At 31.3% G+C, this 15,710-nt stretch overlaps 1 protein-coding gene across 2 annotated transcripts in view; it reads right to left on the bottom strand.

Annotated features, from left to right (window-relative positions):
• LOC124358889 (tachykinin-like peptides receptor 99D) overlaps positions 1 to 15,710 on the bottom strand; it is a 171,532-nt gene that overhangs the window by 6,187 nt on the left and 149,635 nt on the right. For both annotated transcript variants that reach the window (XM_046811132.1, XM_046811131.1), the window contains exons 2-6: positions 15,335 to 15,377; positions 13,088 to 13,837; positions 10,887 to 11,102; positions 9,411 to 9,561; positions 5,850 to 6,046 (exon numbers count right to left, since the gene is read on the bottom strand). In XM_046811132.1, coding sequence (XP_046667088.1) covers positions 5,850 to 6,046; positions 9,411 to 9,561; positions 10,887 to 11,102; positions 13,088 to 13,518 — 995 coding nt within the window. In that variant the 5' untranslated portion in view covers positions 13,519 to 13,837; positions 15,335 to 15,377. The remainder of the gene's footprint in view (positions 1 to 5,849; positions 6,047 to 9,410; positions 9,562 to 10,886; positions 11,103 to 13,087; positions 13,838 to 15,334; positions 15,378 to 15,710) is intronic.

Raw genomic sequence — 15,710 nt, 5'->3', positions numbered from 1 at the left:
CTTTTTTCACATAAATCTATCAAATGTGCGCTTACGTTTTCTTTTATCAAGATATTTGAGTAAGATATAGAAGGGAAGGTAAATATAATGGATAATATCTACACTTCAATGGGTTTTTTTGAAAGGGGTAATAATATTTCAATCCATCTAAATATATCTCAACGCTACTGAATTTAAATAAAGTAAACATTTTTATTTCTATTTAATTGTTTTACTCTAAAACCAAAAGAGTTCTTCCTTGGACCAACATATATCTATATATCAGATTTGAAATTTATAGTTTCTTTATGAAGAGTTGTAGCGTATACGGATGGACAGACAACGATTTTCTAATAAAAAAAATATATGACCTATATGTTTTTTATATAACCAGTAAATATATTACACATATAATACAATAAATTGTTGTTGTTTTAGGTAGATTTATAATGAACCTTTTGTAGCATGTAGATGAAAAATTTTTATTTTATGTACCTACGTGTATCATATAATATATAATTTATATTATATAATTGCTTATATAATAAGCAATTATATAATAAAGCCGTTTAAGTGCGTGTTGCTTATATAATTTATAATAATGTCTTTTATAAGAATTCAAATTTCATATACTATTTTAAATCTTAGGGAGTTGGGTCAATGATACTGGAATATAGAGCCCTGTATTACTTGACGGCAATTTCTTATCCAATAAGTACACGTTATTTCCTCCAATCAGGCTTTGCCTTGGAGGTTTCATTTTCCAAAAACAACCAACAAAAATACTGTGTACTGTATTTTCCTTTTAATTAACTAGTAAGTGTAAACTTGGTCATCCTGAGCAAATCATTTTTGTTTTGTATATGCTATGTTGTGTTTTTTATATATGCTATGTAATGTTTACCTTATTTTGAATTATGTATTACTGTTGGATTTATTGTAATTATTTGTTGTTATTTGTAAATAAATTTATTTATTTATTTTTTTTGTATCATTCGATTACGTTTGCAATTCTTGCATTTTCCGAAACTCACTATGGGTGTTCTATGTGTGAATAAAAGGGTCATATTCCTTGTTGAGGCCAATTGCACCAAGGGGCTAAACCTTTGGGTAAAAAACATTTTCTACGTGATACTAACAACATCTTGTTGCTAGTTGGATTATAAAAAAACATTAGAAGGTTTGTTCTATGAAAAGCATTATTGCCCTGGAAAGAGGTTCTTCAACTTTTGAAAATATAAGCGGTATAATCTAGGATGAAATCCATTTGTAAACAGTGAGTATGCTTGGATGGATTTTGGGTAAAATTTAAATGAATGTTTTATAGAATAAATAGTAACAAAATATAACGCATAACCGGCATTGTAATTATGAAGGCTCCCGGGTGAAATGAGCTTTCTACACAAATAATGCAGATGTCTCGATGAGTGATGGATTTTACACAAAGTGGCACGTACGTTCTATTGAACTGAGGTTTGATAGGTTTTTGGTGCCCTTTTAGGAAATAGAGCCATTTTATATTAGTTATAATACAAAACACGCTGATGTTGTATGGTTTTGGCAAAATTTTACGTTGCTATTTTATTGAGCAATTAATAACATAAGGAAACCTCATAAAATACTTTAGAGCTAAAGAAGTGGATTCCCAGACCAAAACTGTTTAGTATACAACTACTTACATGTAAAAAATATTAATAGGTGATTTTTACAGACAAGTGGTCTCAGCTCTTTCAAAATAATTGACATAACCAATTAGTCTGTACGAACTGGCTTTTGATGTGTTTTAACTAAAATGAACGTTCTATGGAATAAATTGCAACTTTTAGGGATTTCCTCTGAATTTTGAACCAAGAGGGAATATTTTCAATGTAGAAAATCCTATATCTGAATTTTGTAGTTTTTTGGTATTTGTTTAGTTTAGGTTTTAGGGTATTTCTGAAACCGCGTGGTTTTTATCAAGATTTTATGTACCAGGCTTACCAACAACAACGGAAATCAACCTGGACCTTCTGAACGTTTAAGATTTTGCTATACTATTTAAATAATATTTACATGATTCTCATCACTATGGTTATATTTTGGGATTGAATTCCAAAGTGTTCTTTGAAATGATTTTTGAGAAAACATAAAATAATGTTCCCTTAAAAACTCTGTTACTGATTGTGGGATGAAATCAGTAGACACAGTTATGTGTTATATAACCAAATTAGTAAATTATTTTTATTGATTTTGTTATTAATTGAACATTGATATTACCAAGAAGTGATGTGTTACTAAAGATATTCCTGTAACTTAGTCCATACACATTTTACACCGTGAATTGAAACTTGAATAATTTAGGTGATTACGTTAACATGAACGGAACTTCAACAACTTGACGTATGCAACGAGTTCCTTCATATTGCTTAGGTGTACGCCATCGGTGTTACAAATATGATCTAAGTTTCCTGGTTAAAACCACACCAACTTACTATTAATATAAATTAATTCTTGTCCTCATCTGTGAAGTGGGGATAGCTCCTCAAAGTGAGACGGGAATATTTCATGAATTTAATCATGGAAGCAATACTTCGGTGTGAACCAGAAAGCTAATGCATATTAGAGCCAATCACAATTCGTTTGGGGTTTTCTATGAAAGTTGCTATTTGCATCAATTTGAAAATATTATGTTAACTACAAATATGTATTCTACTTCCAGGAAAGTTTCGGTATAGTGCTAATGGCTTTGACGCTTTCTAAGAGCTATTAAACAGATGAAGTGGCAAAGCCTTTGACTAAAGATTCTCGGGGCACGTAGTTCTCCTCTACTCATGTTTTAAGTAGTTATCGACACTAAGTCTTGCTGTTCTATGAACTATTTTACTAGCTTTATATTAATAGTTCCTATAACAATGATGCATCTGACAATATTGCAACTTATGAGAAACAGGTTTAGTTACCTTTATTTAGTTTTTACTTGTATAACTGCTCAAAGTAGCCACAAATCAATATTTTATAACAATATGTCTGTGAAAATAGACATATAACTCGAATTAATGATTTGAATAATAAGTTTTAACGAACTCCTAAAATTCATAAATTTCAATCCATGAACAAGATAGTTTATGTGAGTATATATAGTAAAATATATATACTAATTATTTTTACAGAAAAATGCATTAAGAACATTTAAATATTGTAATTTTTAATAATAATATTATAATAATAATCCATTATATACGTATAATATTGTGTAATTACAATAATTTTTTATTTATATCTAAATTGGATTGAAGAAATATTGCTAATAATAATATTTACAGTATAATTACACAATATTATATATATAATGGATTATAATTAAATTTATAATGGATTATATATACATATACATATATATATATATATATATATGTATATATATATATATATATATATATATATATATATATATATATATATGTATGTATGTATTAGTGCGTAAATACATTTCTTGAGATTATTTTTCTCACACTGAGAACTTCTCATCTTAATATTTTCCATTGCTCCAATTATTCACAGAACGAAGTGAAAACACATGTCTGAAGCGATGAGCTCTTTCTAAATATTTGTACATTGTTCAGTGAGTGAAGGCCTATTTCCTGCCACTTCAAACAGATAACTCAGAACCCCAATTTGCGATTCATCTAAATAAAAAGTTAAATAATTTTAACTGACGTTTTCAAATACGTACAACGTTTTTGCAGGGACCCATTTAATCATAGCACATACCAATATGTAAAATCCATCCATATTAATCTTACTATGAGAAAATATGGTACGATTTATTTATTGGGAGAACTTATACACTGAATTTTTCTTAGGATATTTACTAGAAAGTAGTTTTAAATGTTTAGTGATGAATCATTATAATCTTTTCCAACTAATAAAAAACATAAATAGTCAACTAGCTTTGGCGCATTTGGAAAACAACTTGAGACTAAGAAATGATGCGTGGAATGTGTTATGGTACTTGGAGCTGATTTAAAATATTTCAGTATTAGGTAAGCATTTTTTATCATTCCCAAAGACAAAAATTTTCAGGCCTTTTTCTACTAACCGGGATTTATGCATACAATTTCTTAGAGCGTACTTAGGAGGGCTCCAAACATTCAGATTACAGACTATGATATGTCCAGAAGGTGTCATAAGCTTCGGTAAAACGTATAATTTTAAAGATATTATATCCTAATAATATTATAAATTTGAAAGTGTCTGTTAGTTTCTATGGCATAGAATTTATAGTAAGTGAACTGAACTAAATCGTGGAAGACGGGTTGGTTCCCCTCAGAGAAGCTTCTGAAACAAATGTCCCAATGACTAGTATACATCTCAGTGCTGGGAGAGAATTGTGCGTTTTCTGAAGTTTAGTTAATGGAGTCAAGACAATAATAAGTAGATGAACAATAAAAAGTATGTACGTGGTCAGCGGAGTTTTAGGATGGAAGGCAAGTCTAGACGAGTAAAGCGCCTAGGGAAGGTCTGTAATCAATGCCCTACTAATATACTAAGAACGAAGTAAATTATAATAGTCTTAGTTACAAACTTTTTTATGTATTTTCTTGATCGTGGCAACAAGACAAACTCAACTTTGGTATCGGAAATATAATTCACTCGAACTAGCGATGGTCATAAACGTGCACTAAATTTCATGCAAAGAAGCGAATTTCTGCTAACGGTGCAGATACAAGAGACAATATAGTTTAACTTTTAATATAAATTTAAAGACTCTAATTAAATTTATCTAAGTTGTCTTTTGACAAAAGTATTCTTTGAGAGATTTGTGGGGGAGAGGCAAAACCAGTGTTGGAACCAAAAAAATATTCAGACCAGGTTAAATTATAACGCCTATAAAACACTATTGAAAATACTTTATTGATTGTGGGAAAAAGTCAAATTCAACATTGGCGGCGGAAATATAATTAACTCGTACCAAAAGTGCTCATGCAGGTGCAAAACATACAAAGTTGCGTGCGAAGCCGCGGATAGCCGCTAGTATAATGTACGTAATTCTATGTATATCTGATACGTGTTTTATGAGGATAATTTGATAATGTACAACTTAAATATATAGAATTACCACTGATAATAATTAAATATATTTTCATTTCCTTATATTAAAACAAATATTCGGTATTCAAAAGAAATTTCAGTAGCTTTTCTGTTGAAGGAAGTAGCAAGGAGCACTGGCGAATGCCCGTTAACGTTGCAAATCTCTCGCTATATAATCATTTAAGTACAGTGAATATGTTGTTGTAACTGCATGCCATATGTAAAAATATCTTTCAGAAATCGGTTTCCTTCAACTATTATGGAAATTTTGGAGCGAATACTCCTAGTCGTGAGGCTCAAGAGTGACTATTCTGGATTAAAGACTAACAATAAAGGTCAAAGTATATAATTTCATAGCTGTTTTATTTTTCTCCTTTTAATTTTAATTTTACATATGTATTCAGTTTGTTTATATAACTTTATAACTATAAACATTAAAAAAATGTAAAATTTACTAGAAAATCTCAAAAGCCATTGCATAGTATGTTACTAATAGGATCTTCAAAATACTATGTTTTACTCATAATGCTAAGATAAAAATAAGGAAATAAATGTCCATGAGGTGTAATACTTTTCTATAGAGAAACTGAAGGTCACTAAAGTCAGATCTTACGTGTACGCTAAGAAAGGGTGTAATGGACGTAGGTGTTTTTCATAAATATCAATCTTTTGATTTAAATATACCGACGCAAAAATAATTTCAGGGGAGATATACAATTTGTAATTTTTTAAGATATAAAATATAGGTCTAATTGAATGTTGCATGCATTTTAAATCACTTAACAACTTATAACTCGAACCTGTGATTCATCCAGCAGTAAATAATAGGATTGTACATGGAGTTGGACATGGCAAGCCAGTATATAAACAGGTAGATATCCTGGATGTATGCAGTCTGTGTGATCTCCGGCATGTGAGCGGTGATGATGAAGTAGATGTGGAACGGCAGCCAACACACGGCGAAAATTAGCACCACCACAATCATCATTTTCACCACCTAAAGATTAGAAACAGTCAGAGCATGGGAAATCAAATCATTATATATACATTTAGAGTCCTGGATGTGCCCAGCATGTGTAACCTCCGGCATCTGAGAGGCGATAATGTAGATGTGGGACGGCGGCCATTAGACGCGATAATTAGCACCACCACAATCATCATTTTCACCACCTAAAGATTAGAAACAGTCAGAGCATGGGAAAGCAAATCATTATATATATATACATTTAGAGTCCTGGATGTGCCCAGCATGTGTGATCTCCGGCATCTGAGAGGCGATAATGTAGATGCGGGACGGCGGCCATTAGACGCGATAATTAGCACCACCACAATCATCATTTTCACCACCTAAAGATTAGAAACAGTCAGAGCATGGGAAAGCAAATCATTATATATATATACATTTAGAGTCCTGGATGTGCCCAGCATGTGTGATCTCCGGCATCTGCGAGGCGATAATGTAGATGCGGGACGGCGGCCATTAGACGCGATAATTAGCACCACCACAATCATCATTTTCACCATCGGAAGATTAGAATCAGAGTGAGCGTGGGAAAGCAAGCTACAAGTGCACGATAAAACCTCTTCTACAATTCGATTTACGAAGGAAGAAAATGTAATATCTGTTACGTTTTTCAGCAGTCAAATCTATTTCAACCTTGCCATAGATAAGACTTGGGTTATAATTATTTTTACATTCAATGGATTTATAATACCTAACTTAAATTATCTAGATAATTTGTATAAAATTTTATATTTCTTTACGTACCTATTGTTAAAAAAACAAAGCAAAATAGTAGCAACATTACTTCATAGTTTACGAACATAAAGAATAAAATCGATTGTCTACAACACTCTATTAGGTGGATATCACCAAAAAAGCATTAAAGTAGTAAATTTTAAATAATATGAGATAAAATCGTGATATCTTCAATGTATTAGCTTGGAATACCTAAATCCAATCATTGGACGTGCAAATGAGTTTGAAATCATAGTAAGATAACTATGTAGCACTTAAAATACTATCAGTCTTTTTATCTGGTTTTATAATGATAATATAATTATTCAACATTCAGTATATTGAATTATTCAAGTTTTAAATATACTCTCCTTTAATTTATTTGCCCTTTATTTCAACATCTAATAAAATCAGTACAAATTTTGGTTAATATTCATCATACAGTTAATCAAAACTCCTGTATTGGTTTACAATAGCAGGGTTTATCCTTAAACTGAACTAATAGACTCTCGGCTCTTAAAATAGTAATAATTAACTTCAACAAAATGTTTATACGCCAATACAGTTCATACATCACATTCAATTTCGAGTGTTTCACATACATACGCGATGAAATTCCAATATGAATGCTTTCACCTACAGCCTGAATTCTTCCATCTTTTATTTTTTAACATGTAATGGTGTATGAAAAAGCAAACTTAAACTCCTTATTACCATAATTTTAATCATTAGTATGTCACTTATGTTTAACGTTTGGTTTTTATTCCAGATTTGATTAATATTTCCATATGTATTCGAATGTCTCAAGTTATAACATAACAAAGTTTAGTTTTGTGTGGTTTTATAAACCCAACACAAAATTAGGCGTTGTAAAAGTTGGAAAGTCCATTTAGATAATGGAGAGCTGGTTCAGCGTAGAAGCGCCATTACCTCCCCGGTAGGTTCCGCGTAATGGGCACTTGAGGGCGAGGTGCTCAGCTGCCGAGGTGAGGCTTCCTTACTTTTTCAACTTCATTGATACTATCTTGTCATAATTTACTTTAATCAACATTCGCCATTCATAACCAAGTCTATAAACTTCAAATCAAATAAAAATTTAGCCATAGGCGAATAAATACTGATGCTTATATCTTTTATCAAATACGTACGGCTATGTTACAACAATACCATTTTCTTCTATAAATGTTTTTAAAATTAATCACTTGATCAATTACTTCTTGTTTTGAATTCCGTAACATAAATTCACTTGCAATATTCTTTTCATTGATCATTGTTCAATACAATATCGATAGCAAAGAACGTAGGTTTCACTGTCAGTAATATTTCTTTTCATTCTCAGTTTTAATTACATTATTATATCATGAATATCTCTCGTCAAAATTGAAATGTTATATAACATAACTGAAGGATAATAATAATAATATATATATATATATATATATATATATATATACATATATATATATATACATATATATATATACATATATATATATACATATATATATATACACATATATATATATACATATATATATATACACATATATATATATATATATATATACATATATATATATATATATACTTTAACGGTGCAAAGTTAATAATTCATTCTATGAACGACGATAGATTCAGTTTTATGTATTTAAAAAATTGATGACAAATTCAAGTTATTAAACACATCTTCAATTGTCTGCATTGGAGTATGTTTTTAATTTATTGATGTATAAAGGCCTGTGATCCATCCGATCTGACAGACTCCGGAATTATCCAGCGTTACACTATGGTATTAAAAGGGCTTATTATGAATCTTTTATAAAATCCAACTATATCTGAAATAAATAGATATTTATTTAAGCTGTATAAAAACCTAGTAATAAAACAATAAAGTTTGTTGTAAGAACTATAGCATGTCATATACTTCAAGTTAGTGTGTGCCACGACTTCACTAACGTATTTAAACTGAATCAGTTGTGTAGTGTTGAAGATACGTCATATTACCACTCTTTCCCGGCAAAACCACAACATATGATGAGATTAAATTGGTTACGACAACAATTTGTTTTATAAATATATATATATATATATATATATATATATATATATATATATATATATATAAACCTTCTAATGTGAATGTCGAGTTTAGCTTGCTTAGTTCAGCGTCTGAAGTCTGATATTGTAACAGCCATGACTTCATAAATCTGAAGCTTAAAACTGCTTGAAACTATAAAAAATTCGATAGTAAAAAAGACGTTCTTAATGTTCTCTTTACATCGTTTTCAGTACCAGAGTTACCTAGACTAAAAAAAACAGGTATACATTGTTTATGCAGCAACCATCTAATATAATCTAATAATTTTGGACGCTGCACTAAGTGGAAGGTGGAAGGGATCTAAACTCAATATTCTCAGTGGATCACTCCTTTCTACCAAAGCTACGCCATAAACTGTTTTAGTTACTGTAATATTAAACTTATTAAACTTATTTACAAGTGGTTTAATTAAGAGGGAATCAGATTTGGTTGTTTACCTCTACGTTACTGTCCTTTGTTAATATCTAGTTTAAATGCATTATTCCTGTACATTCTTATAATAACAAGTTATTTTTTGCCACTTACTCGTCGCTTGGACTTAATGTTCTCCAGCTGCCTTTGTGTACACTCGCCTATACTCTGACTTCCCCACAGTTCAAGACCCACACGAACATATGTCAGGCTCATCGAGCTGATGGGTAGGAAGTACGTAAGTATCATGAATACCACATTGTACCTGCAAAATAGAGGTAAAAGTTACGTTTTATCATGATGCATTTGCAATGTAATAAATCCAACAGTTAACCTAAAAAAACTTTTCATATTAAAAATGTTGTACTACACATCCACCTATTTTATAATACCCCAATTCATCCGTATGGAGTTACAATGTGGATACCATGGAGGGCGGATGCCCCCGTCCTAGAACTCCGTGTTTTCTGCATAGAAATGAAGCCTCATTCAAAATGTCAAGGCTATAGGTTAGTTCGTTTTTACAATGTCGTTGCGTACAGACAAAAAACAGAAATAACGTTACTCCGGAAGCTCTAATAATGTTGAATACAACGCTTAGGTAAGTTGATTGGCTTTTTAGTAACACACATAACCAAATAACTACAATTTAATGCCAGTAGGGGTAAATTTACGTAAGTATTATGAATAATACAATTACAACTGAAAGCTAGATGTAAACAGATTAAATTGAATTAATCCATATTTGTAGTTTTCTGTAGTAATGCATAATGTAATAAGCCAAACAGATAAAGCTACATTCCTTCTTCCCTAAAACAACGATATGATATCAGTAATTTTCATTGTTAGCCATTAATACAGTTGGTTATGTACAGTTACTGGTAATTCAATAAATAATTGCTTTTACTTTCGAATATATATTGCCAATATGTTCAAAACATTTCAAATCAGCAGACTATCAATATAATTAAAAGCCTGCTACATTTAGTAACAAAGTCCCAAAATCCATCAAGTTTCAATTTATGGTCCACTTATTTCACCATAATTTTCTTCCACGTATCCCGCAATGGGTATTAGTGTATTTTACAGGATTTTAGTAATTAAAAATACAGTAACATTACTAGCGGTAAAAATGTTTTTTTGTAAACAGAGAAACATGAGATTGATGGAATTCAAAAACGGTGCTTATTAATGTTCATTTCCATATTTTTAGTATAAATACATAACAATATAAAAGTGCAGTTCACAGAATATAATATGTCTAGATATATCTAATGATTTATAAACATAATGGTGGATAGTAATTTAAAGTCGGAAAGAGTTACGGTGTTTTTACATAATTATCGGAAGTGCCAATGGCCGAGCGGTCTATGTCTTTGGACTTTATATCCGAGATATATATAACGCTGGTTCAAATTCTGCCTGTGAACGTAGCAGTTTTTATTAGTACCATCGTCCTAATGTATGGACTTTGTCGCATATTCAGTTTGACAAGACTCTCGCAGTGAACCATCAGGATGGGCCGAACTAAGCTTAAAAGGGGTTTAGCCTCTCCTTAAAAACTCATCCTACGTGTATGAGAAGACTTACAGATACTCTTGCTTGCTCTCGTTTGTGGGACCGTCAGGCCACTCCTGGTAGCACACGACCCGCTGGTCACCGTTGGGGAAGTCTTGCACGTAGGTGGTGAAGAAGATGAAGTTCGGTATGGAGAATAGGATGCCGACTACCCAGATAGCTATGACTATACACATCGTAGCTCTCTTTCCCATACGGGGCCTCAGTGGATGAATGATCGCCATGTATCTGATGAGCAAACATTAACACAGCATTAATATTGTTCTTCTATATTTCTTCCACTAAGTAGAATTCTTTAATATAAATTTTATGAGCTATATATTCTAGAGATTATTTGTAATGCCTGCGTTCTTTTGTACATTAAATGTCGTTCAAAGAGAAATTTGTGGGAAAAAATTAGATTATATTTTCTTATTATATACTAATTAATATTAATTGCATACATCCTAGATATTTTGGACCATTTACCGATCTGTAGTTGATACTAAAAAATATATGTGAATATATGTTTTCAAAAATCTTTCTATTGCAACATATATTTTCATTAGATCCTGAACCACAGTGAATAGTAAACAGGATTTTCCGGACATTTGCCATCGTCCCGTCAACAGTTAAATTATGTCAATTATGTTAGATTATTTATTTACTTAAAGAAGAGATCAGATTGCAGATCTTTAAACTTGGTGTTACTAATTTTTTGCATCACTGAACTATGGAAAATGTCCGGAAATCCTGTTGCCTTCACAATCCTTTCATTGTCAAAAACAAACTTCATAAAAGGGAGTGAAAAGTATTTATAAAAGTATTCACTCAACATCCAGGTACTCTGTCGTTTCAATTAACCGGGCTTTCCGTTTATATTTTGCGGATTTTATAAAAATCGACTTATTAAGTCGCTTTTTTGAAATAATTTCTGAGATATTTCTTCATTCACCACTCATGGTCATAGAATCCAAAACCTTCACTACAATTAAGCTTTTATACGTGTATTTATATGAATTTGTGTAAGTTTTCATATGCAATATAATGTATACACGAAAACTGCCGGTAATTATTGATAGATAAGGAATAAAATTTGATACCAAGATATTATATTTGACTTGGCTGAATCCATTAACCAGTAACAACGCAAAAACTTCAAGTTAGATGATATTGCCTTTAATTTGTGGTAAATTGTAATGTATCCTAGAAACACAATAACATGGAAGAAAAATTCTGTAATTTTTAAAGGATTCAAAATAACCTTTTTACAGTGATAACACTTATTGTACAGGGCTTTGCATATGTTTCAAAGCCAGCAACAACCAATAAAACCTTATAGTTGGTAATCGTTTCCCTTTGATCAAAATCTATGGCTATTGTTTTACACCATCCAAAATTTGAAAACTTCAGTATAGTGGGTTAAAGTGTACATGGTATTTATTTAATTTATTAAAGTATGTTCTGATTACATCTCCTGAATCGTGATGTAATACATCACCAGAATTACAATGTTCTGAATCGTATGCACCTTTTTTATATGTTTTTGATGATCGATTCAATAGAGATGTTAGGTTATCAATTTTCATAGATACTTTGCAACACATATAATAAGGTACATCGAGGGATTTTTTGTGTCCTACATTTATTTTATCATGTTACATATTTATTTGAAGTAATTACCTGAAGTTCTTGAATATGCTGAATAGCTAATATCACCAAAAAGTTACATTTGTTCAGTTTTCTTACTAAGCGGGTTAATAAAACCAAACCGACACATTAAACAGTAATTTTTTCAAAGTTACTTTTCTACTTTTACGTTGTACATTTATTGCCAACATTATAAACCAGGTTTACATTTTCCCCTTTTTGCTACATTGATCAGAATCTCGTAAAGGAAAATGTACTCCCGATGCTCTATGAGAATATAATAAACAATTTGCAGTAAAAGGAATGACTGAATGAATATTTATTGATTTTTTTTTATCTAAATGCTACGCACACAAATTTAAATACAGTAGTTATATGAAAAAGTTTTTTTAGAATAGTTTGTAGGAATTTATTTATCTCGTGTTTTCAAAGAATTTTCCATTACAAAATGTTTTAAAATAATATAAAAATGCTATTATGTTAATCTATTTTGCTGAACCTATAATAGAGCTAACCAAACCATACTGTACTGTACTCTGGTTGTATGGTGCTAGACGTATGACAGAAAAGTAATAATCCTGTACCTGTCGATGGAGATGGCCATGAGTGTGAAAACGCTGGCGCAGATGGAGAGTACAGCGACGAACTGGCTGATTTTGCAGTAGAGGTTCCCAAAGGGCCAGTCGCTATTCACCATGTAGACAAAGTTGAAGGTAACATTGAGAGTGGAGACCATGGCGTCGGCGATGGACAGATTCACCAGGAAGTAATTGGTAACAGTGCGCATACGCTTGTGAGCCAACACGATCCAGATAACTATCAAGTTTCCTCCAGTAGCCACCACCACCATCCCCGTGAACAGGAATGTCCACAGCAGCTTCTTCCATAGCGGTGGGACAAACTGGTTGAACTGCTCATCCTGATTTGTGAAGTTCAGCGAACTGTTTCCGTTTTCAAGGCCACTTCCGTTGACGAGTGCTGTGAAAGTTGCGTTTAGTGCACTTTCACTTGTCATATCCTGACATAGCTTTCACTCCCGATTGCATATTATCTACAATATTAGTTTCTTTGTATAAAATATAGCTATGTTTTAGGGTTTATAAATCATTACAAATATTCATCTGATTCTCCCACAAAGTCTGTTTCCGAGTATTGTCATTGAAACTACATAATTTCATTGCGGATAGTTCCTATTTGTAAATTCTCCACACTATTTTACACTATAGGGAAGTTAGCGGCGGTTAATTAGAATGGAATTTTAAAATACCACAAAATACAACTGAAAAACTGTTTGCACTTTTTCTTTCTACTGTACGCCCCAACGTTACCACCGTCTGAAACATAAAGTGGGTTAGACATGCATAAAATATTTTTGGTAACGGAATAAATATATTATTTACTTCATATATTAATCCTCATATTTTTTAAACCAATAGAATAAAAACTGTTTACACTCTTTTACTGCCTCATTTTTGGCCGTAGCTATCATGAATACTCGTATATCTATGCGTAATTGCATTTATGGGTATAGATATTTCTTTAGGTTATTAAGGAAAAATCTTCAACATGTTTTACTTTAGAGATACGTACAACTGTATGATCACAAATAAAAGTGTGTCTTATGTTTTATAATATTCTTATTAGATAATACATTTAGTTGTTTCACTAGATATGGCTAAAGCAGGTGAGTGTCTTAATAATGTGCAACATAACTCAAAGTAACTATTGTAAGTATAATATAATTAATATAATACCTGCAATTGATTTGAAAATCCATTATTTAAATTAAGAATTGGTTAGTTCATTAACTCCTGAAAAGCAGTGTACTTTTGGGTCAAGTGTTCCCTCTTGTAATCTATTAGGTAACTGACAGGGCGTTGCACACTTCCCTTATCTTATTCGGACGAGATATGCTGCGTTTTGGGCACTGAACAGAGATACTTGGACGATTATTTACAACTTACTGTTGTATGGCGGCAACTACCAACCTTCTCAGGACCAATAGCGAATGTGACACGAAGGATAGGACCGTGTGTTCTTGACTATGTTTAATGTGACTTAAGGATCATTGTATAATACTCAAGAGTGAAACTACTAAGGGAAAGTTAATCAAGTTTGCCGCCTAGTAAACAGTGAGTACCGTATCTGTAATTACTTGGTGACACTTTCTTTGTAGGCTTGCCATTATTTTCGATTTATAAAATGCCAATAACTATATTTTCAGAATAAATGAAACTTGAAGAAAACACAATTTTCCGGCCATGTCCTATAATCAGATGTTACGAGATCTGAAATTAGATCTCTTCCTCAAACTATTAACAAATTAACTAAACTAATACATAACCACAATCTATGTTAAAATAAAAAAATCATACCGATGGTATGTGATACATCACGTATTTCTGGAAAAATCATATCTCCTTTACAATCCTTCTATCGTAAAAAACAAACAATGAAACATTATAGTTCGTTTGGTATTATGTGTGTTATGTGTTTGAGTGTTTGATATCATAAAACAATATTTGATAGTGAATAAACGGGTGAACTGATAACAATGTTATACTAGTAAATTAACGGAAAAGTTCCTCTCAATGTATCGTACGTTGTGTACGAAGCAATAAAGAATTTGGAATAACAATCAATTTGAACATTGTGTAGTTTTTTTCATTTTTAAATCCAGTGCACAATTGTTTTTTACAATTTAGTATGATTTCCATTCATTAGACAGTCACACAACAGCAAATCTTTATTTTAAAGGACTTGTTTGAGAATATGCCTTGATGGGTTCATGTAAATAATAATGAAAGAAAAAAAATGATTACTACACATACCTTTAATCTTCAAAATTAACTCCAACTAGAGCCACGCTGCAAACTGAAACAAAAATGTTTTGTTAACTTACCTGATATCGTTGTGAAAATTTGTATTGAACATGGCTTAAAAAAATACACAACTGGAAACAGCAAGTAAATATGAAATAACTGTTTGTGTATTTCGTTACTACCGAAAGAGAATAAATCATATCATTGAGTTTTTCGAGTTTATTTCACCATTTTATCTACATATATAAATATTGCATTACCTATTTAATAATAGCTAAAATGGCCTATGCAACATATTCGTAAACTTAATAATTAATACTTACGAACTTAAAAAAATTAGAAAAACTCAATAATATAGTATACAATGAAATTAATCAAGTGTAAG

The sequence above is a fragment of the Homalodisca vitripennis genome, chromosome 4 (assembly GCF_021130785.1).
Source record: "Homalodisca vitripennis isolate AUS2020 chromosome 4, UT_GWSS_2.1, whole genome shotgun sequence".
Classification (NCBI taxonomy): Eukaryota; Metazoa; Arthropoda; class Insecta; order Hemiptera; family Cicadellidae; genus Homalodisca; species Homalodisca vitripennis.
This window is presented reverse-complemented; position numbering and strand designations above follow the sequence as displayed.